The sequence below is a fragment of the Lithobates pipiens genome, unplaced genomic scaffold, assembly GCF_037356315.1.
Source record: "Lithobates pipiens isolate NorthernLeopardFrog02 unplaced genomic scaffold, aLitPip1_a1.2 Scaffold_8, whole genome shotgun sequence".
Lineage (NCBI taxonomy): Eukaryota > Metazoa > Chordata > Amphibia > Anura > Ranidae > Lithobates > Lithobates pipiens.
In genome coordinates, this window is record NW_027507903.1 from 12255305 (window position 1) to 12279403 (window position 24099).

Consider the following 24099-nt stretch of genomic DNA (forward strand, 5'->3'; position numbering starts at 1 on the left):
CCTCTTAATCCTCTTGTATTTTATTGTATTATAACTGTATTGTCTCCCTTTTATATTGTAAAGCGCTGCGTAAACTGTTGGCGCTATATAAATCCTGTATAATAATAATAATAATTTGTGAATATTTGAGTATCAACAGAAAAAATTTTTTTTTTATATTCAATTATATTTGTTTGCATTTTATTTTATTTTTTTCTCTTTTTTTATGTTTATTTTATTTTATCAACTGCTTATTAACTACTTGTAAGCAGGTGCAGTTAGCTGGCTGGCCACTAGATGGCTCTGTTCTCATTATAGCACAGAAAAGGGGAAAGTTATAAGCAAGGCACAGCTCCCTGTTTAGGCTGCATTCACACCTGAGTGTTTTTCTGGAATTTTTTCCGCTTGTTTTTATGCGCGATTTTGGCACATTTTTATGCGCGACTTGCGTGTTTTTATACAGCATTTTTTCGCTTTGCCATTTTTTTTTTTATTAGCCAATAGAGAAAAACTATCATCGGTTGCATCATTAGTTGCTAGGCATTTCAACTTTATTAGCTTTTATTTCTTTTTTTTTATTATTATTCATTTATCATTTTATTTTTTTCCGTTAGGGTAAGGGGTTAGAGTTAAGGTTAGGTTAGGGTTAGGATTAGGAGTTGGGGTTAGGGTTAGGATTAGGGGTTAGGGTTATATATTATTTATTTATTGTTAGGGTGTTAATACTACCACTACTACTACTACTTCTGCTACTATTACTACTACTACTACTACTACTAATAATAATAATAATAATAATAAATTCATACATTAATTTAAAATAAATAAACAAATAAATAAAAACAATCATAACTAATAAATAATTTAAATAAATGAATATTAAATAATAATAAATAAATAAATAAATAACCCCTAACTTAAACCTCTAACCCTTAAAAAATAATAATACATAGCTAAATACCTCAACCCTAATACTAAATAAATAAATAAATAATTATTATTATTATTATTATTATAGTAATTTATTTATGTTTTGAGGGTTGGGTGTTTATATATTATTTTTTTCATTATTATTAATAATAATAATAATAATAATAATAATAATAATAATAATAATAATTATTTATCATTTTTAAGGGTAGGGGTTCATTATTATTTATGTATTAGTACATATTATTCATGTATTTTATTTATTCTTTATGGTGATTTTTGTTATTTCTGTATATATTTTACATTTATTCATTCATAAATTGTTACTATTTTTTTTACATCTTTTCATTTGAGCAGAAAATGGCACAAATACGACAAAATGCGCAAATGCGTACAAAAGCGTGTGAAGGGCATGTTTCCATTCATTTCAATAGGAATAAAAACGCGCCAAAATTTATTTATTTATTTATATATTGTTACTATTTTATTTTCCTTTTTACATCTTTTAAATTTGAGCAGAAAATGGCGCAACTACGACCGACAAAATGTGTGAATGCGCACAAAAGCGCGTGAAGGGCGCGTTTCCATTCATTTCAATGGGAATAAAAAAGCGCCAAAAAAAAAAAAAAATGCTCCAGAACTTTTTTGAGCTTTGGGCGTTTGGCTTCAGGTGACTTGGAGGGGAGATGTGAACCGTCTCCACAGAGAATCGTTGATTTTTTTTTTTCTTCTCCAAAGTTTGAGCTTCAAGCTACATAACACTGTGGTGGGAATGGGGCCTAGGAGAAATGCCTCCTTGGTGAGAGAGAGAGAGAGAGAGAGAGAGCACAAAGGGAAGGATATAAGGGTGATAAAGTAATGTCACGTGACCCCCGGACAGTATGTCTATGTGATGTGACTGGTTACTGCCATCTTCTGAAGAAACATCAGTAAAGCGCGGAAACTGTACTATGTGTGGACATTCCTTTCTTTGAATATAAAGGCTAATGGCCTGGGATGTCATGGAAGGTCTATGGCAGGGGTCTTCAAACTATGGCCCTCCAGTTGTTCAGGAACTACAATTCCCATCATGCCTAGTCATGTCTGTGAATGTCAGAGTTTTACAATGCCTCATGGGATGTGTAGTTTCGCAACAGCTGGAGGGCCGTAGTTTGAGGATCCCTGGTCTATGACATGGAGTTTGGCACAATATGGCGGAGGTAGAGGGCTACAAGCTGGTGGTTTATTGTTGCATCAAGAAGAAGCGGGGGGTGGGGACTTTTACCTTTGGCCTCAACACGCAGCCAATCGGAAGCCCCTTACACACTTGGTTTCCACTTGGTTTGGAACTCGAGTGGTCCAAACAAAGTGCTTGGTCCTCATTTTTGGATCCGGCTCCTGGCTATTAAGGAAAAACGGTTGTACAGCCACCCAATCGTTTTGATGGTACTGTGAATGTTGTGATAACATTCAAGTAAAAAAAAAAAAAAAAGGTGCTAAAATATAAATGATAGTAAAATAGGTAAAAACAATAATTTTTTTTTTTTTAGAAGCATCCCTGTCACCCCGTGCACACATGCCATGAAAGTTGGAGTGAGAGCAATAATTCCAGGGCATCATTCATGGTAAAATCTAAACCATGGGGTCTCCAAACTTTCTAAACAGTTTACTGTCTTTCAAACTTTAGGAGGGCCAGGCTGTGCCAGAATAGTGCCCCTTCCTTGGTGTCAGTGGGAGGAATAATGCCCCATCATTGGTGTCAGTGGGAGGAATAATGCCCCATCATTGGTGTCAGTGGAAGGAACAGTGCCCCATCATTGGTATCAGTGGGAGGAATAGTGCCCCATCATTGGTGTCAGTGGGAGGAATAGCACCTCTTTATTGGTGTCAGTGGGATGAATAGTGCCCCTTCATTGGTGTCAGTGGGAGGAATAGTGCCCCATCATTGGTGTCAGTGGGAGGAATAGTGCTCCATCATTGGTGTCAGTGGGAGGAATAGTGCCCCATCATTGGTGTCAGTGGGAGGAATAGTGCCCCATCATTGGTGTCAATGGGAGGAATAGTGCTCCATCATTGGTGTCAGTGGGAGGAATAGTGGTCCATCATTGGTGTCAGTGGGAGGAATAGTGCCCCATCATTGGTGTCAGTGGGAGGAATAGTGCTCCATCATTGGCGTCAGTGGGAGGAATAGTGCCCCTTCCTTGGTGTCAGTGTGAGGAATAGTGCCCCATCATTGGTGTCAGTGGGAGGAATAGTGCTCCATCATTGCTGTCAGTGGGAGGAATAGTGCCCCTTCCTTGGTGTCAGTGTGAGGAATAGTGCCCCATTGTTGGGGTCAGGGAGAGAAATAGTGCCCCATCATTGGTGTCAGTGGGACTAATAATGCCCCATCACTGATGTCAGTAGGAGGAATTATGCCCCATCATTGGTGTCAGCGGGAAGGAATAGTGCCCCATCATTGGTGTCAGTGGGAGGAATATGCAGGAATTATGCTCCACTGTTGCTGACAGTTGGGGGGAATAATTGCTCAAGGGCCCGGATCAAAGCAAACAATGGGCCACATCTGGCCCCCAGGCTGCAGTTTGGAGACCACTGCTCTAAACGTATAACCTGTAAAAGGTTTACGGCTCGAAGCGCTCCAGTGTGAGGTGACCAGCCGGATCACCAGGAGAGCCTGCCTATTCCTGGACCTTCGTTTGGGCCTTGACCGCAGGATTGGGTGAGAGGGCTTTTGCCCATTTGTAAAAAATAGGGACACTGCACCACAGAAGAAGAAGTTATATGGACACTGTATACAGACATCATTGCTGTTAGTCATCTTGCTGACACTTGTAGTGCCACAGGGCTAAATGATAAGGCCATCCATTCCCAGGCACTGAGAAAAATTCTGCCTTCTTCTAATCCGGGCCAGTTGTGTTTGGCACTGCTATTCAGGAGTTTAATCACTTTTAGACCGGACCATTTTGCTGGCTTAAGACCAGAGCACTTTTTGCGATTCGGCAAAGCGCCGATTTAACTGACAATTGCACGGTCGTGCGACGTGGCTCCCAAACAAAATTGACATCCTTTTTTTCCCACAAATAGAGCTTTCTTTTGGTGGTATTTGATCACCCCTGCGGTTTTTATTTTTTGCGCTATAAACAAAAATAGAGCGACAATTATGAAAAAAACACATTATTTTTTTACTTTTTGCTATAATAAATATCCCCAAAAATATATTAAAAAAACATTTTTTTTCCTCAGTTTAGGCCGATACGTATTCTTCTACATATTTTTGGTAAAAAAAAATGCAATAAGCGATTATTGATTGGTTTGCGCAACATTTATAGCGTTTACAAAATAGGGGATAGTTTTATGGCATTTTTATTAATATATATATATATATTTTTAACTAGTAATGGCGGCGATCAGCAGTTTTTATTGTGACTGTGACATTATGGCGGACGCATCGGACATTTTTGACACATTTTTGGGACCATTGTCATTTATACAGCAATCAGCGCTATACAAATGCACTGATTCCTGTGTAAATGACACTGGAAGCGATGGGGTTAACCAGTGGGTGGCAGTGTAGGGGTTAACTGTGTCCTAGGGACGTGTTACTAACTGTGGGGGGGGCTGGGCTGTGTGATAGCGAACACTGATCTCTGCTCCAATCACATGGAGCAGAGATCAGTGTCACTTGTTGCTAGACAGAACGGGGAGATGCTGTTTACATCGGCATCTCTCCGTTCAGCCACCCTGTGAGACGATCGCGGCGATCGAGTCCGCGGGACCCGCGACCGGACTTATGGGGTCCCGAACGGCACGCGCTATGGCAGGGCGGCAAATACAAATGGACGTACCTGTACGAAAATTTGCCTGCCCATGCCATTCTGCCGACGTACATCGTCGTGCGCCGGTTGGGAAGTGATTAAGTGTACGAAAGTTAGCTGAAGACACAAATACTAAGACTATATATATATATATATATAGCTCCCAACTGTCCCGGATTTGGAGGGACTGTCCCTGATTTGGAGCAATGTCCCTCATTTCTCCCTCATTTCTCCCTCATTTGTCTCTCATTTTGGTCTGATCTATATAGTTGTATATAAAATTCTCTTTTTATGTATCAAAAAAGTGTTTCCCAGCGCTAAACCTTTCATCCGATTTCTAAATTGCTGCATTTGTAAATTTCAAAAGCCAATAAAAATGAATAGTAGTGGTAAAAAAAAAACACTTGTGGGTTTAACCAATCTTGTTTTTTTGTACAATTCTCCTTTAAGGGGGCGTGGCAAGGAGGTGTGTCCTATGCCTACATACTTTTGCTGTTAGGTGTCCCCTCATTCCCATCTCAAAAAGTTGGGATATATATATATATATATATATATATATATATATATATATATATATATATATATATATATATATATATATATATAGATATATATATAATATATATTTATGGATTGAGCCCTATGGCCGATACGTATCTGAACAAAACAAGCTTATCATGAGACACCTTTTATGAAATGGACCTGAAAGTGTGCCCTGGTCTAATGGACGGTATACCAAAATAAGGGGGCATACCCAGTAATCAGAATGAATATGATTGAAGAGAAATGTTTTTTGATAAATGCCCTAAAAAGGGGATGGGAGGGAGGGTATTGCGCACCGGAAACCGACAACCACCACAGGCGAACGGGCTGGTTAAATACCCCCCGGGCTCCTCCCATAAATTCAGGCCACCATACTGGCCTTCCTACTTATGGCTGGAGCCCTATGGCCGATACGTATCTGAACAAAACAAGCTTATCATGAGACACCTTTTATGAAATGGACCTGAAAGTGTGCCCTGGTCTAATGGACGGTATACCAAAATAAGGGGGCAAAACAGTCAGGTAGGGATAAGAGAGTTTTATTGTTTCCTGGTTAATTTTATTGAGCCAGTTGAGTGAATGCTCGAGACATCTCCACCTGTGGGTTAGGGATGTACCGAGTGAAGCAGGCCGACTTCCACCTGCCCAACCTTTTGATGACGTGGTCCGGGACCCCATGCCGGGATGCGGATGAAGCTGCTCCAATGCGAAAGGAGTGGCCGGAATACTCACTAGGATTGAGGAGCAGGTTGCGGAGGAGAATCCTGATATGCTTAACAAATTGTTGGTTAGTTAGTGGTTTCACCGGGAAGGGCAAAAGTGGGCTAGAGTCCGGGAGCTCGGGCAGCCGAGCGAGAAACTGTGTAAGCATCGTGACCGGGCACCAGGCATTGTTGGTTTTGTAGAGGTGGATGTCTACGCCGGTGCCTGTCTGCTGGGTCTTGGTTACCGGGAGGTGGAGGATGAAATGGTCCTGGTGACGGAGCAGATGACATCTGCGGAGGACTGGGCCGTGTAGGCTGTTGTGAGTAAACTCACCGGGCCGAAGGAAGCCATAGAAGGCTAGGTAAATGGCTGCCTGTATGACCAGACTGGGGAGAACACCAAAGGGGTAGCTGTTGAGTATGGTGGACATGTCCCTGAAGATGGCACTGGTGATGGGGAGCCGCTTGACTTTTACTGGCGGCTGTTGCTTTTGGATGCCGCGTAATATGGCTCGGACAGCGTGGGACGAGAAAACAGAGGGTTTGGTAGGATCCTGGATTGAAAGGAAGTGCTGAACACCAGCTAAGTATAAGCGAATGGTGTTAAAAGACAAGGCCAGTTGGTTGTGGCAGTACGAGATGAAGGCTAGAATGTGTCTAGTATCTGTGGGGGTGCCTACTGAGGAGGTGACCAGAAATGCGTTGAAGGTTCTCCAGGCTACCTGGTAGGCTTTGAGAGTATTGTCCGATAACGAACGGTTGATGAGCTGCGTGGCTCCTAGTAAATGCGGCTCTAGTCCAGGGTCAACTGCGACCAATGCGGGATAGGCGCTGATGCGGCATCTGCACTGGGAACCTGTAGAAAGAAGGACCGGAAATTAAAGCGGGAGAGGGCGTCAGCTGCCCGGTTATATTTCCCTGGGATAAACATGCAGATGACGTTAAATTGGTGCTGTAGTGACAGCTGCACCAGCCTGCGTAGGAAGGACATCACGGAGGGGGATTTAGACCTGCCTTTATTGACAATTTCGGCTGTGGCCTGATTGTCGGTGGTGAAGCCTACCGTTTGTCCGGACCAGGTAGGGCCCCAGAGCTGGGCGGCTGCAACCATGGGGTAGAGCTCGAAGAGTGAAGAGGATTGACTAAAGCCCGGGATGCTAAGTATCTGAGAAGGCCAGGGTCCGGCGAACCAATGGTGGCCAAAAATTGCTGCGAACCCTGTAGAGGCCGCGGCGTCTGTGACTACCTGTGGTGAGAGAGGTGAAATGCACGGGATGAAAAGGGAGATGCCATTCCAGTTGGACAGGAACTCGTCCCACATTGCCAGGTCTGCTAAAGCTGCGGTGTCTAGGCAAAGGATATGATCCGGGTCTTGAGCCTGAGACAGGTAGACCAACAGTCGTGAGATAAAGGAACGGCCTTGTGGGATAATGCGCATGGCATAATTGAGCATGCCCAACAGTGAGTGCAGCTGTCTCCTAGTACATCCCCTGGTCCGAGTGAACTCGTGAAGTGCCGCCCTGATGCGGGTTAGTTTGTCAAGGGGCAGGCTGGCTTTCATGGAGCCGGCGTCTAAAATAACACCCAGGAAGGTGATTGAATGTGCGGGTCCGTCCACCTTATGTTCAGCGATGGGAACATTGAGGTTCCCGAAAACGGTCCTTAACTTGTCAAGATCTCTGGGAGGTGCGCCTGGCCGTTCTATCAATAAAAAATCATCTAAGTAGTGGATAACTTGCTGACAGCCGACCTTGTGTAAGAGAATCCACTCGAGAGATTGGGCAAATATGTCGAACAGCCACGGGCTGCTTTTGGAGCCGAACGTCAACTTCGTGGCGAAGTAGTATTGATCCTTCCACTTAATCCCGTGCCAGCACCAGAGGGACGGGTGGATAGGTAACAGTTTAAAGGCGTCGGATATGTCCGCTTTCGCCAGCCATGCGCCTGTGCCTACTTTAAGGATGGCCTGGATTGCCATGTCCACTGAGGAATATTTTAAGGAGAATTCTTCAGAAGGGATTAATGAGTTTAAGCTAGGGATGTGAGAAAAATGAGGCGCAGACAGGTCATACACTAAACGACTTTTATTGGAAAACTTGCCCTTGACAAGCCCAATAGGGCTAACTCTCCACATATTGAAGGGGGGCTGAGTGAAGGGGCCTATAACGAAGCCTCGATCCACCTCGTTCTGCAGCAGCAGGTCGATGGCCTGTTCGTCAGAGGCTGCTGAGCGGAGGTTTCTGCACTCGTGGGTTTGGTGAGGTAGGGAGATGAGGCCGGTGTGAAAACCTGCGGTGAAGCCGCCTACGAGGAAGGTGGTTAGTGAAGGAGTGGGGTGCGTGTTGAGGTAGAAGCCCAGGCAAAGTATGTCTATACGGCTCAGTCATGAACCTTTGTGCGCTTTGACCTCGCACAAATTCCTGGGGTGCGCCCTGTGGCATATAACGCAGATATGCAGTAGACGGCACTGGCTGTAATTACAAGAACCGTAGTTGAAGTTATTGCAGATGGCCGCGCCCCCAATGGTTTGGACCGTGCGTCCAAACTTGTCCACCTGGTTTTTTGGTGCCGAGCCTGATGGGCCTGGGGCTGCGGCAGAGGTGGAGGGAAATTCTACCGGGCGAGTAGCCGGTATGTTGGCGCACCAGGGAGCGGTATGGGTGGAGGACTGGCAGACGGCACACAGGGGTGAACGAAGGCCGGCAAAATGCCGGCAGAATAGTTCCGTGTCCATCAGGCTCCAGTCTGTGAGAGACTGGAACTGTGCCAGTTTGGCGGCTGCTTTCGCTGAGAAGGAACGATGGTAGTCGTAGAATGCAAAGCCACCATATTTGTACCCCAGGTCCACCACCGTGTGGAGATACAAATCTAATTCAACCCTCCTGGCAGGAGAGGCTGAGCAAACGACATCTCTGAGCATGCCGAAGGCTAGGGTAAACTCGGGGATGGATAGCTTCCGGTTTAGCCTGGGGTCCTTAGCTTTGAGAACTACGGATACATCCCCCCAGGTGTAAGCCTTGTTCTCTGCCAGGTCATGCACCGAAATGAGCAAGGAGGCAAGGTTAACATCCTTGCCGTCCAAGATGTCCTTCCTAATGCTGGCCGGCACAAGATGTGCTGGACAGACCACGGGACATGTGCCTTCGGTACCTGTTGGTAGAAGAGACGGGACTGCATCCGGAACAGTGGTGGCTGTAGCTGGAGGTGTTTCTAAGAGGGTCACCCTGGTTTGAACATCCGTGACCGAGCTGGCCAGAGACGACACCATGGTATGCAGTTGACCTATGGCCGAAGAGATGGACTGCAGCGTAGCCTGAGGCGGGGTACTAGGCCCGGCGGTAGCTGGGGGGGCAGAGAGGAGCCTGAACAGCTCTGCCTTCCTAGCTGTGGCTGGGAAGGGAATGCCCCTGCGTCTGAGCTCCGCTGACAGCCTAGGGATAGTCCAGCCCCTGAAAGACTGAATGCTGTCGCCCACTGAAGGCGGGCGAGGTGACAGGGGGGCAGTAAGGTCTTCACTGCTGGTCTGGGACATGGTTCCTGATGGATCGAGCCCCGGGAGTGATGTCCTATCTCTTTTGGGGAAGATAGATGGACGACCGGAACCTATAGAGGATGACAAAGTCAAGACTGTTTCTCTATTTTCCAAGTGAGCCCACCTGTTGCTTGGGTACTAAGGCGGAAGCGAACGCGAATACACATATATACTGACGTTCCTTCGCCTACATACATATGTGTACCGGTCCGTCTTGCTGACGCCTTTTCCACTCCTAGCCCTTCTTTTTTTTTTTTTTTTTTTTTTTACCTGGGAGACGACGTCCAAGCTGGTGCAGGGTGGACCTACTAAGCTTTGACTGACCTGGAGAGAGAAACAACAGATGACATTTGTTTGAAGGAGCCTAACAAGGAAAACTGGCATGTGACGTAAGTAGTTGGCTAACACAACTGAAGTGCACCGGTGAGTAGATATTTCTGCGCCATGATTCCTAACCATCACGCCGTTATTCCCTCATTGTTTCTGTTATCCTTTTGAGATTCCGTTTTTTTTTTTTTTTTTTTTTTTGGCCCAGCGCCAGACAACCTGTGGAAAAAATAAATGAAATGTGGCTGTTCCCTCTGGGGCACGCCGAACCGTATCGATGCATCATAGATGCTACTGGATTCGGATCGGAGCGCTATAAGTGACCATGAAATGAAGCACGATTTGCCGTGACAGAGGCACAAACTGGTCGTGTCGTTAGTACAACTGACAGCAGAACGGACTCTGGAGCACGTACTGAAATGAGGGCAACAACCTGGGGGCGAACCGGAACGAATCGGTGCATCCGATCGTGCGACTGGATTCGAACCGGAGCGCGGAATGTGACAGTGAAATGAATGAAGGACTACTGTCATGACAGAGGCCTGGAATGGCCGGCCCCAAACTGAGGCTGGAACCAACCCGGATTTCTGGAGCATGCACTGAAATGAGGCCGAAAAAGCTACAAAAAATGTGGGACCGTCCGGGCGAATCGATGCAAACGAAATGCGACCGGATTCGACCCGGGCGAACTAGATGAGGATGAAATGTTTTCCCATGGTAGAGCTGCGACTCGGAGAGGGCGCGACTCGCGACCGTCAACGAACGGGCTCTAGCGCATGTACTGAAATGAGGCCAACGACAACTGGGACACGTCGACCAAACCTGTGCGTTTTTTTTTTTTTTTTTTTTTAAACGACTGGTATTGGTTCGAACGTAGTGGTGACGTGAAATGAATCCCATGACAGGGCCCGGGTTGAAATGGTAACGCACGGGCTCTGGAGCATGTACCGAAATGAGGCCAAGCTATTTGGGACACGTTTAATCGAACCTGTGCGTTTTTTTGGCAAACGACTGGTATCGATTCGAACGTAGTAGGTGACGTGAAATGAACCCATGACAGAGACCCGGACGGTTGGAACGAGCGGACTCTGGAGCATGTACCGAAATGAGGCCGAATACCTAGGGGCACCCCGGGACGAATCGGCGCATTTAGGTGATGCAACTGGATTCGAATCGGAGCGTAGTAAGTGACAGGTGAAATGAAGAAATGGCCTACGTGAGCCAGTTTGTGGCAGAGGCATGGGTCGTTGTGCCGCAAGATACGACTGACAACGATATGACTGCGGAACATGACGAACAAGTTTATGCAACCGGTAGCTAACAAAGTATCACAGACAACCTACCGAACGACGCCCGTGAAATGAAGGGCGTGTGCGGGCAAGTGCGACATGAGTGATAACAACCCGGTATCAACCCGAACGATGTGACATTTTTTAGGGTTTACGACACTCAAATAAAGTAGAAATGAATAGAAATGAAGGTCAGTCGAGACCCCTACCTGCGGCAGTCGAGCCGGCGAGATTTGTACAAAACCGGACGGAACACGAAAACTACGAGACTTCCAAGAAGGGAGACGTTTGTCTGAATGGTAATCAAATGGTGATCAACACGAGCTGTCGGCCTAGTGACGTGGTATTGCGCACCGGAAACCGACAACCACCACAGGCGAACGGGCTGGTTAAATACCCCCCGGGCTCCTCCCATAAATTCAGGCCACCATACTGGCCTTCCTACATATATTATATTAAACTGCCTGAATGCCAGTAACTAACCTGCCTCTAGCTAACATTCTCTCATTCATAGCACTATATACGGCCACCATGTAAGCAGCCTTATATAGTGCGCGGCATTGACTTTGGCCAATCATGGCTCTCACAGCAGAGTGCGCTGTGATTGGTCAAAGCATGCAGGTCAGGTGCATGCTTTGGCCAATCATTAGGCATCAATGTACTGCACCCTCGCAGTGCTTTATGGGGCACTCCGCGGCGCTGGACTCTGCTGCGCATGCCTCATGGCGTCCGGTATTCGCCGAAAACGCCAGGACCATCACTACTTGTAACACAATTCTAGACAAAGATTGTCAATGGAAAAGGAAGAGCCCTGAGAGTCTCGGGATAACCACGCTTCATAAAAGAACCAGCCGCAGAGCCAGCTGGGAAAGCAGATGGTCTGGCAGAAGCTTCGGTGTCTATGGTTTATGGTTAGAAACGTTTCTCACCATTCTTGTGCTTCATCTGCTTGCCGATTTCCCAGAGTATTCGTGTGTAGCACACAATCATGACGCCTAGCGGAGTGACAAACAGGGTGCAAAACGTGAACATGTTGTAGGCCGTCTCCTGCCAGTGCTGGGCAAAGCTCCCATGCGTTGCACACTGTGTGAAATTGGCTCCGGGGACCGTCCGCAAACGGAACAGGAAGAGCTGAAAAAAATAAAATAATAATAAGGTATCAGAAAACGTGTACATGTAATGATATCGGCTAAAACCCGCATAGCTATTTCACAATAAGTGACTGGCCTCGGGCGATAAACAGAGATTAAACAAATCCTGCTACATAAGTTTTACCTGTTTATCTGCGGTCCTCTCACCTCTACATCCATTCAAAGTTTGAAATTTACACAGCATTTCTGATCTTCAGAAGGCAGGGGGCAGGCATCGGATGTCACACACTGCACAGTATAGAGCAGGGAGCTGAGTGTAATCTGGGACCAGAGTGGAGGGAATGGACACACCCACCTCTACACAGTCTCATAGGGAAACATGCACAGCTGAGGCTGTCAATCACCCACTGTGCTGTGTTTTTTTTTTATCCTAAACTGTTAGACAGGGCCAATTCAGTTGATTTGCAGGCTGGCTGGTAAGTGTGCTGGGAAAGCGTTTGTTTGTTTGTGATTTGCATTGCCCTTCCATGTTCATCTTACTGCAAACGCCAGTTATAGGTTGGGGTGGTTCCCACTTTTTTTATAGTTGGACGAATTGGGTACAGGGACACATGGAATGCCTTTGTTGCCATTGTGCTCTTTCTGGGCGTCACATGTGTCCCTGTGCCTTTGAAGCCAAGTCCTGGGGGGCCCCTGAGGCCTAATGGTCCCCTCCAGGGTTAGGGACAGCTGACATCCTTCTCTGTAGAGTGGGTTACGAGGCATTGTGGGTGTAATGCAAAGTAGATTGATGGGCACGAGACACTTCTTGAATGCAAAGAGATTTATTGTCTCTTAAAGTTGTGTTGCCACCAAAAAAAAAAAAGCCTAAAATTGATAAAAAAATAAAATAAAAAAATAATTGGGAAAGAAAATGTACTCACCTCTAAATACCTGTTGCTAGGGGGTCCTCCTTCAGTGCCCGAGCTGGTGACATCACTTCCCCTTCCCCTCGGCGCCGCACAGTCATCTGGGACCTGTCACCTGTCCTAGATGACTGAGCAGCGTATCATGGCGCGCAAAACCGCTCGCGCATGCTCAGTGGGACCCGGCTGTGAAGCCACAGCCAGACGCCCACAGTAAGAATGCCGGCGCCGCGAGCGGAGCGGGGAACGAGGGGGGGGGGGGCTTTGTAATTTTTTTGAGGTGGCGATGAGGGACACCTATCAGCAAAAGTATTCAGACATAGGACACGGCCCCTTAAAGGAGAATTGTACAAAAAAATAAAAGATTGGTTAAACCCACAAGTGCTTTTTTTTACCACTAATATTCCTTTATATTGACTTTTGGAATTTACAAATACAGAAATTTAGAAATCAGATGAAAGTTTGAGCACTGGGATAGATAAAAAGTGCATTTTATATACATCTCTATGGATCAGACCAAAATGAGGGACAAATATGGAGGAATGAGGGACATTGCTCCAAATCAGGGACAGTTGGGAGCTATGGTCTTGTAACAATTTCTAACAAAGGTTGCAATGAACTCTTTCACATCTTCTACAATCTCCTATTGTAGAACTTCACTCCACTGAGCTCTCAGTCTTTCACTAGACTTACTTTCCACGGCCGCTGGATCCCCTGAGCTCCTCCAATCTAGCACTCAGTATTAGACATGTGCGATTCGTTTCGTATGAATTTCCGTAAATTCATACGAATCCGAAATACAAATTTTTATGCATATGAATTCTGTGCGAAATACGAAATTTGGTTTACAAATTTTGGATCCAAATTCATAACGAAAATGTGTAATTGTTACAAAACGTTAATGAACCTAAAAGTTAAAAGTCAACACAGGGATGGCGGGAACCCCTCATAATGGGCACAGCGGGTGTACAGACCTGGGAACTCAGCACAGGGATGGGTGGGAACCCCTCATAATGGGCACGGCAATTGCACTGACCCAGGAACTGAAGCACAGGGATGGTGGGAACCCCTCATAATGGGCACAGCAGGTGTACAGACCTGGGAACTCAGCACAGGGATGGTGGGAACCCCTCATAATGGGCACAGCGGGTGTACAGACCTGGGAACTCAGCACAGGGATGGTGGGAACCCCTCATAATGGGCACAGCGGGTGTACAGACCTGGGAACTCAGCACAGGGATGGGTGGGAACCCCTTATAATGGGCACAGCGGGTGTACAGACCTGGGAACTCAGCACAGGGATGGGTGGGAACCCCTTATAATGGGCACAGCGGGTGTACAGACCTGGGAACTCAGCACAGGGATGGGTGGGAACCCCTTATAATGGGCACAGCGGGTGTACAGACCTGGGAACTCAGCACAGGGATGGGTGGGAACCCCTTATAATGGGCACAGCGGGTGTACAGACCTGGGAACTCAGCACAGGGATGGGTGGGAACCCCTTATAATGGGCACAGCGGGTGTACAGACCTGGGAACTCAGCACAGGGATGGGTGGGAACCCCTCATAATGGGCACAGCGGGTGTACAGACCTGGGAACTCAGCACAGGGATGGGTGGGAACCCCTTATAATGGGCACAGCGGGTGTACAGACCTGGGAACTCAGCACAGGGATGGGTGGGAACCCCTTATAATGGGCACAGCGGGTGTACAGACCTGGGAACTCAGCACAGGGATGGGTGGGAACCCCTTATAATGGGCACAGCGGGTGTACAGACCTGGGAACTCAGCACAGGGATGGGTGGGAACCCCTTATAATGGGCACAGCGGGTGTACAGACCTGGGAACTCAGCACAGGGATGGGTGGGAACCCCTCATAATGGGCACAGCGGGTGTACAGACCTGGGAACTCAGCACAGGGATGGTGGGAACCCTATGGGAATTTCTATGCTTACCAATTTTATATGAAATTTCGTTAACGAATTTTTGGAAATTTCGGATCCAAATTCCATTACAATGGAAACGTGACTGGTGTTTTGTTCACCAATCAGAGGAAGTCAGCAGTCAGCACAGCACAGTACAGGGATGGTGGGAACCCCTCATAATGGGCACAGCGGGTGTACAGAACTGGGAGCTTCGTAATTGTTACAAAAAGTTAACGGACCTAAAAGTAAAAAAAAACCCCAGGAAGTCAGCACAGCACAGGGATGGTGGGAGCCCCTCATAATGGGCACAGCACAGGGATGGTGGGAGCCCCTCATAATGGGCACAGCACAGGGATGGTGGGAGCCCCTCATAATGGGCACAGCACAGGGATGGTGGGAGCCCCTCATAATGATAAATTCATCATAATGAAAATTCGTAATTTTAAGGAAAATTTGACGAATCTAACAAAAATTCGTATTTCGTACGAATCCGAATTGAATTTCGTACACAAATTACGAAATACGATTATTATTTTTTTAATACGAAACGAAACAAAAATTTTTGATGGCGCCCATGTCTATTCAGTATCTTCCTCAAGGGTCACCCCCGCTTCACTTCTGAGTCCCTGGCTTGGCACTTCCAGATACTCCTCAAGCTTCACCCCCGCTGACACGTTAGGTCCCTGGCTTGGCATCCACTGATGCTCCTCAAGCGTCACCTCTGCTGTCCCGCTGGGTCCCTGTCTTGGCACTTGCTGAAGTTTCCCCACTTCTTCACCATCCCCGGCTGCTGAGAAGTCCGCTCAGATACCTGCTTCAGCTCACTCACAGTGGTCTCCGGTGGCGAGGTGGATGGTCCCTTAGCGGCGACAGCTTTCCCTCCACCTCCGACCACAACTGGTTCCCCAGTCGGCGGAACCGTTACTTCTGGGTTGACTGCAAGCCCACAGTCCCAATCCTACGCTGCTCTCCTGCTTCTGGATAGGCCCTCAGACCAGGGGCGTGCTGGGCCGGGGGCAGGGTGGAAATTTCCCCCCAGGCCGTCTTACTTTTAATCAAAACAGCCGCTGTTTGCTGACACTTTTTTTTTTTTTTTTTTTGAGGAAGTCGGCCGCCGATTGGCTGTGTTGCTGCTGCGCTGCATTCTGGGACTTGTAGTCTGGTGGGTAGAGACTGGAGGGAACTGAGCAGCGCAGCAGGTAACTCCAACTCCCGGCAGGGAGACCCATCACTTCACAGGGGGGGGCGGCCAGCCAGCAACTTCAAGCTTTCATTCTCCTGCTGCTCTGTTCCCAGCAGCTGCACCTGCTTTGTGATAACTCTCCTACTGGCTGCAATGTATCACTCTTCACTCCTATAACCTCTCTCTCCTTCCAGGACACATCACGTTTGTTTCTGTTCAGTTTCTTTCATTTATTCCAGGCTGATTTCACTCATGCTTCATCCCCCTCCCCCTCCCTCTGTGTACTCATCTCTCTTGCCGGTACAATCTTGCTGTAGGTAAGTCACACTCTCCTTGCACCAATTCACTTATCTTTTTCCCATTCATTTTATCGTCTCTTCTGTTTTGTAATTCTGCTCTCCTCATATAAATCACTGTAGCCTCTCAGCTCTGGGCATTCCACACATGTACTTGGGCTGACACCCTTTCCATCCCAGCTTACTTTTATCTAATACAATAGTTCTGTCAGAATCATGCCTCTAACACATGCAGCCCCTCACTCTCTCTTATACTAAAGAATTTGGGCTTTTTCACACTAGTGCAGTGACTGCCATTTTTCCCACACTGGAAAAATACCAGTCACTGCTAGAGCACATAGAATACAGCTGTTCTCTATGTGCCCCATTTACACTGCAGTCCAGAGGTGCAGTAAGCTGCAATAAAATCCAGTAATTCTACATTTTATCGCAGTGCACCGGATGGCACTGACATAGTTATCAATCAGTCCTTCTCAAACTGACTGCAATGCAGCAGCATTTTTTTCCTTCCAGTGACCCCACAGCACAACACAAACATTATGGCACTATTACCCCGATTCCCTCCTCCACCTGGGGGGGGGGATGCAGTTTGCTATCTTTGCCTGGGCACTGGATGACCTTGTCCCCGCACTACACAGAGGGATCACCTGCAGAAAAGACTCGGGAATGGTACAGTACATGATGTCCTGCTGGGAGCTGGCCATTCCCTGTGGGTCCTGCTGGAACTAATCATGGCCTGTTGGCAGTGGCGGCTGGTGCTAAAATATTTGGGGGGGGGGGGCAAACAAACTGAAAAAAATGTGAAAAAAATACATCATATGCAGCCACAGTGCCATCAAACACTGCCAGTGTGCCCAATGCTGCCAGTGTGCCAAAATCTGCCAGTGTGACGCCCGCTCGCCTTCTGCCCTGCACTTACCCTGTCTTGTGGGGCAGCAGGTGACAGCAACAAGCGGGTCCTTCATGCGTCTCCTGCACTTCTTCTCCCGTCAGGCGTCCAATAGCGGCGCCTGTTTCAGCCAATCAGATGACAGGTAACATGACCTGAGCAACCTGATTGGCTGTGAGGCAGGTCAGTGTTAGAGAACCAAAGACATCGCTTTCCTAACACACCAATGAGTAATCAGCGAACGCACAGCAGTATGCCCGCTGTTTTTCCCTTTTGGAAGCCTATTAGAGCCCATGGCTTTAATCAGGAAGCCTATTTGAACCTATGGCTCTAATCAGGCATTTCCAAAGAAACTCCGCCGCTGTAATTCATATGCATGGCACCCAACAAGGGACCAGGCACATGAATAGGGGGCGGCAGCGGTGACCATAGATAGATAGATTCATGCAATGCATGAATCTATGTGAGAGAGCAAGTGACAGGGGGGCGGCGTTCCTGCGCCTTTATGGACGCACTGCCACTGCCTGTTGGTCCTACTGGGAGCTGGCTATGGCCAGTGGCCAGCAGGACCCAGAGGTGAGCAGGACCCACGGGCTGGGAGATGGCCATGCACCTGTAGGTCCTGCTGGGAGCTGATCATGGCCTGTAGGGCTCTGCTGGCTACTAGCCATGGGTAACCTTGTAATACAAGGTGGGCATAGATAGTGAACGGATTCGGGGTTAAGGTGGGCCACTTGATTGGACTTGCCCCCCAGGTCTAAGGCTGTCAGCTGACACACCCCGTTCATTCCTAATCTGTCCTTGCAATGCCCTTGTCTTATCTAATGCCACCAGATACCCGGCCGCCTAGTGACAGAAAAGAGAAGTGTAGCAATTCCAGAAATAGGGTGAAATCAATTGACCCGTCAAGTGACCATATGGTCACCGGACATCTCTATGACCGTCGGAAGGCCCAGGCGCGATGTTATGATGTCACGTCCGGGCCGCAGATGTGAACAAAGCCGCGATTGCAGCTGGTAAGCATGAGATCGTGTTCTTTTTTCCCCCGATCTCATGCTTTCCAGCCTGGAGGAGAGATGTCGGGTCTTACTGACCTCGCATCTCTCCATAAAGAGGACCTGTCACAAATGATTCCTATTACAAGGGATGTTTACATTCCTTGTAATAGGAATAAAAGCGATAAAAAAAAAAAAAAAATGTTGTAAAAGAAAGTAAAAATAAAAAAAATAAAGTAAAATAAAAAATACAATAAAAATTTTTTAAAACGCCCCTGTCCCCAGTAGCTCGCGCTCAGAAGCGAAAACACACGTTAGTCCCGCCCACATATGTAAACGTCGTTCAGACCACACATGTGAGGTATCGCCGCGTGCGTTAGAGCACAAGCAACAATTCTAGCACTAGATCTCCTCTGTAACCTGTAAAAAATTTTAAAGCATCACCTAAGGAGATTTTTAAGTACTGAAGTTTGGCGCCATTCCATGAGTGTGTAAGATAGAGAAAAAAAGATACCACCGCTTCAGGCAGGACGGACAAAGCTGAAACCTCTCCTCCACTTTGCAGGAGCCCCAGGTGCTGGCAATGCATATAGCAGCAAAGATGAGGAGAAAATTCTGGATAGAACTGACGCATTTCACACTACAGATAGTGCTTACTCAGAGCTCTGAGTAAGCACTATCTGTACTGTGAAACGCGTCAGTTCTTTTGTATCGCTCTGCTGTGACCAGTATTTTGTGATCCTGATTTTTTTAATAAAAGGCAAGACTTTCCTTTGGAGTGCGGCTGTCCAGAATTTTCTCCTCACCTTTGATCCCGTGAGTGTGCGCAATTTTAAAGCGTGACATGTTGGGTATCTATTTACTGAACGTAGCATCATCTTTTCACATTATATAAAAAAATTGGGATAACTTTACTGTTTTGTTATTTTTTTAAATCATCAAACTTTTCAAATTTTTTTCCCCAAAAGAAACACACACACAATACCGTGCAAGATAAAAAGCAATGACCGCCATTTTATTCCCTAGGTAGATTTTTACATGTAGGAGAGGAGTGCCAGAATAGGCCCAGTATTGAAGTGGTTAATCACCCTGGATCGTCGCAGGGGTAAAACCTGCCGAGGCTGAAGTGGTTGGTAAATTCTCACTTCCTCCATCACACCCGCGTCATTTCCGGCCTTGCAATGTCTCCTGGGAGATGCGTGTCTTCAATCCCAGGAGACAGATAGATAGATTATCTTTGTAGCCATAACAACGGGACGGGCACTACCTGCGCTACGGCCTGTGTACGCTGCGCACACGCACAAGATAGGAAGGTGCATGTTGGGTATCCAGCAGCACCATATCCCGAAACAGACTCCTAGTGGGCTTCACATGCCCACAGTGAAGATGAATGCGCGAAACGCCGTTATGCTACATCGCTAACATAAACAGCCACTAGGGGTCTTGATCGCCGCTGGGCTCCCGCGATCGCTCGAAGGCACACGGAGAATCGGCAGCTGTGTGTGTAAACACAGTTTCCGGTTCTCTGAGCAGTGAACTGACAGATCGTCTGTCCATACAGAGTATGAACAGCGATCTGTTATGGTACATACACGGTCGAATTTCGAACAAATTTTCTTTTCAAAATCAGAAAATTCGTTTTTTCTGTGATCCGATGTTGCCACCATTGATTTTCGAAATTCGGCCGACCAAGCCTTCAATTTCACCTCATGTTGTTACAGAAAATTATTTTCTTGGCCGGGAATCTTCTTTTCTCTCCGTAAATTTTCTTTTATCTCCGTAAATTTTCTTTTCTTATTACATTTCTCACACGATTCTCCCATCATTGATTAGAAAATCGTTCGTTTTTCAAAAAATTTCCAACATGTCCGATTCCTCAAATTTTATTTCCGCACGAAAATCGGCTGTTGCTGCAGCCCCACTAATGGTGCGAAAGTCATACGAAAATTCTTAGATACGATTTTCGAAAGAAAATTCTTTCGAAATTCGAACCGTGTATGGCCGGCATTAGTTTCCCTGCACAGTCCCCTCCCCCTTAAATTAAAACACTCCCTAGGATACATATTAACCCCTTCCCTGCCCCCTAGTGTTAACCCCTTCACTGCCAGTGACATTTTTACAGTAATCAATGCAATTTTAATCGCACTGATCGCTGTATCAATGCCAATGGTCCCAAAAATGTGTGAAAATTGCTCGATGTGTCCGCCATAATGTCGCAAGTCACAATAAAAATCGCTGATCGCCGCCATTACTAGTAAAAAAAAATAAAAAATATTAATAAAAATGCCATAAATCTATCCCCTATTTTGTAGATGCTATAACTTTTGTGCAAACCAATCAATAAACACTTATTGCGATTTTTTTTTTTTTTAAATCAAATATATGTAGAAGAATACGTATCAGCCTAACTGAGGGAAAGAAAAATGTTTTTTTATATATTTTTGGTGGATATTTATTATAGCAAAAAAGTTAAAAACTATGCGTTTTTTTTCGAAATCTGCACTCTTTTTTTTGTATATAGCGCAAAAAATAAAAACCGCTGAGGTGATCAAATGCCACCAAAAGAAAGCTCTATTTGTGGGACAAAAAGGACGTCAATTTTGTTTTGGCACAACGTCGCATGACTGTGCAATTGTCAGTAAAAGCGACGCAGTGCCGAATCGCAAAAAGTGCTCTGGTCTTTGGCCAGCCAAATGGTCCGGGGCTTAAGTGGTTAACCACACGCATTAAAGTATTAAAGCGGAGGTCCACCCTAAAGTGGACCTTCCGCTCATTGGAATCCTCCCCCCCTCCGGCGCCACAATTGGCACCTTTCAGGGGGGAGGGGGGTGCAGGTACCTGTACAGTACAGGTATCTGCACCCACTTCCGGGATAGCTCTCTGCGGAAAGGGGCGTAGATCTACGCCCCTTTCCGAAAGTCCCCCGCTGCCTGCTGGGAAACACACAGATCCCAGAGGCAGCGGGTCCATCCTTATTGCGCAGCGCGACTCGCGCATGTGCAGTAGGGAACCGGGAAATTAAGCCGAAAGGCTCCACTTCCTGATTCCCATACCCAAGATGGCGGCGGCAGCACCCGAGAGACGATCGAGAGATCGGCTTCGGGTGCCGACATCGCGGGCGCGCTGGGCGGGTAAGTGTCCTTATTTTAAAAGTCAGCAGCTGCTGTATTTGTAGCTGCTGGCTTTTAAAAAAAAACAAAAACGGCGGAACTCCCGGCGGACTCCCGCTTTAAATGCAGTGTAGCAGAACGAATTAGGAAAAAAAAATCTGGGTGGAACTCTACTTTAAGGTAACTCAACACTATAGCCACTTCAAAATGTCGTTTTTTTTTTTTTATCAATACACATTTATTGTATTATCCTACCTGAATATTAAGGCTGGGTTTACACTTGTGTGGGTCTTGCAGCTCGTGATTGCGCGGGCCCAGCGGCTAATTCATTTGAATAGACTGCTGCGTATGTGTGAAAGGCGGGGAAAAACTCACCAACCCCTTTTTTTTTATTTTATTCGGCTGAACAGAACTGTGTGGTGCTGCGGCGCTGCAGCGCCATGTGGTTTTGCTCACTCGAAAAGACGCTGTGTTTTACGATGTGTGGGGGGTGCCATTAGGAATTAACGAGCAGTGTGTTTTGTCCGCGGGTCTGGAATGCGCACAATTATGTTCTTGACCTGCAGGGATGTGAAGCCTTAAGCCTAGTTTTTTATTTTGTATCTTTTTATTTTTTATCTTTAAACTCAGGTGTATAAAATCTCCATTTTAGTTAATAATACTGATTAAATATCTTGTCATCTTTATGCTCATAGAGGCTCGTGAAGTATCCACCATGTCCAGTGACCCATGATCAAATTTTGCTTGAGGGAAGTGAAGGATATGAAGGCTCGTGCAATGCTGTGAAGGCTCCCATGGCAACCGCTGCTAATTTTATACCGCCATAAATAGACACTGAGGGCAAATAGTAAAATCCATCAATTTCTGGGTACGATGAATGCCAAAAAATGTATATAATCCTAAATGTATATATTTTTCTATGTGTGTCTTCCCATATGTGTATTTTATAAATCATAGGGGGTTATTTACTAAAGGCAAATCCACTTTGCACTGCAAGTGCCCTTGGAAGTGAAGTTGCTGTAGATCCGAGGGGGACATGCAAGAAAAATAAAAAACAGCATTTTAGCTCGCACATGATTGGATGATAAAATCAGCAGAGCTTCCCCTCATTTCAGATCTACCCCTTTGATTTAGAGCGACTGCACTTCCAAGTGCACTTGCAGTGCAAAGTGGATTTGCCTTTCGTAAATAACCCCCATAGTCTCTGTTATTGTCATGTACTTCCTCTATCTGAAGTGCTTGGTTGATCCTGCCAGGCACATTTCTTCCTTTTTCTAAACTAACCACACAAAGCACAGAAGCTGTGTTAGTGTGGTCAGTTTTCATCATTTGGCTGGCCATTCAGAGGTACAGGACAATGTACAGACACCCAGCATGCCTGTATTGAGTAGTTTGCTTAGCTACTACGCCACCTCCTGATAAAAGTCAGGCTCTGGCACACACCCCCTCCCAATCACAGCCTGTCTCTGGCACACACCCCCTCCCAACCACAGCCTGCCTCTGACACACGCCTCCTCCCAATAACAGCAACTTGTTCTGTGTCTATTAGCTCAGCCTGATCAGTGCCCATCAATGCAGCCTGTTCAGTGCCCATCAATGCAGCCTGTTCAGTGCCCAGCAGCCCAGCCTGTTAAGTCTTCATCAATGCAACCTGTTCAGTGCTCATCAATGCAGCCTGTTCAGTGCCCATTAACTCAGCCTGCAGTGCCCATTAATGCAGTCTGTTCAGTGCCCATCACGCAGCCTGTTCAGTGCCCATCATCTCAGCCTGTTCAGTGCCAATAAATGCAGCCTGTTCAGTGCCCATCAGCTCAGCCTTTTTTGTACCCATCAGCTCAACCAGTTCATGCCCATCAGCTCAACCAGTTCATGCCCATCAATGCAGCCTGTTCAATGCCCATTAATGCAGCCTGTTCAGTGCCCATAAATGCAGAATGTTCAGTGCCCATCAGCTCAGCCTTTTCGGTACCCATCAGCTCAACCAGTTAATGCCCATCAGCTCAGTCTCTTCAGTGCCCATAAATGCAGCCTGTTCAGTGCCCATCAGCTCAGTATGTTCAGTTCCCATCAATGCAGCCTGTTCAGTGACAATCAATGCAGCCTGTTCATTGTATCTTATTCAGTGCCCATCAGCTTAGCCTGTTTAGTTCCCATCAATGCAGCCTGTTCAGTGCCCATCAATGCAGCCTGCCCGGTGCCCATTAGCTCAGCCTGCCCGGTGCCCATTAGCTCAGCCTGCTCGGTGCCCATCAATGCAGCCTGTTCAGTGCCCATCAATGCAGCCTGGTCAGTGCCCATCAATGCAGCCTGGTCAGTGCCCATCAATGCAGCCTGGTCAGTGCCCATCAATGCAGCCTGGTCAGTGCCCATCAATGCAGCCTGGTCAGTGCCCATCAACTCAGTCTGTTCAGTGCCCATCAACTCAGTCTGTTCAGTGCCCATAAATGCAGCCTGTTCAGTGCCCATCAATGCAGCCTGTTCAGTGCCCATCAATGCAGCCTGTTCAGTGCCCATCAATGCAGCCTGGTCAGTGCCCATCAATGCAGCCTGGTCAGTGCCCATCAATGCAGCCTGGTCAGTGCCCATCAATGCAGCCTGGTCAGTGCC

The 24099-nt window shown here is 46.8% G+C and overlaps 1 protein-coding gene across 1 annotated transcript in view; it reads right to left on the reverse strand.

The window, feature by feature from the left end:
- The window catches only part of LOC143964221 (gonadotropin-releasing hormone II receptor-like), a 93332-nt gene that overhangs the window by 17514 nt on the left and 51719 nt on the right, over window positions 1–24099 (reverse strand). Inside the window, exon 4 of the mRNA XM_077473926.1 lies at window positions 12028–12229. Within this exon, the coding sequence (XP_077330052.1) occupies window positions 12028–12229 (202 nt within the window). The remainder of the gene's footprint in view (window positions 1–12027; window positions 12230–24099) is intronic.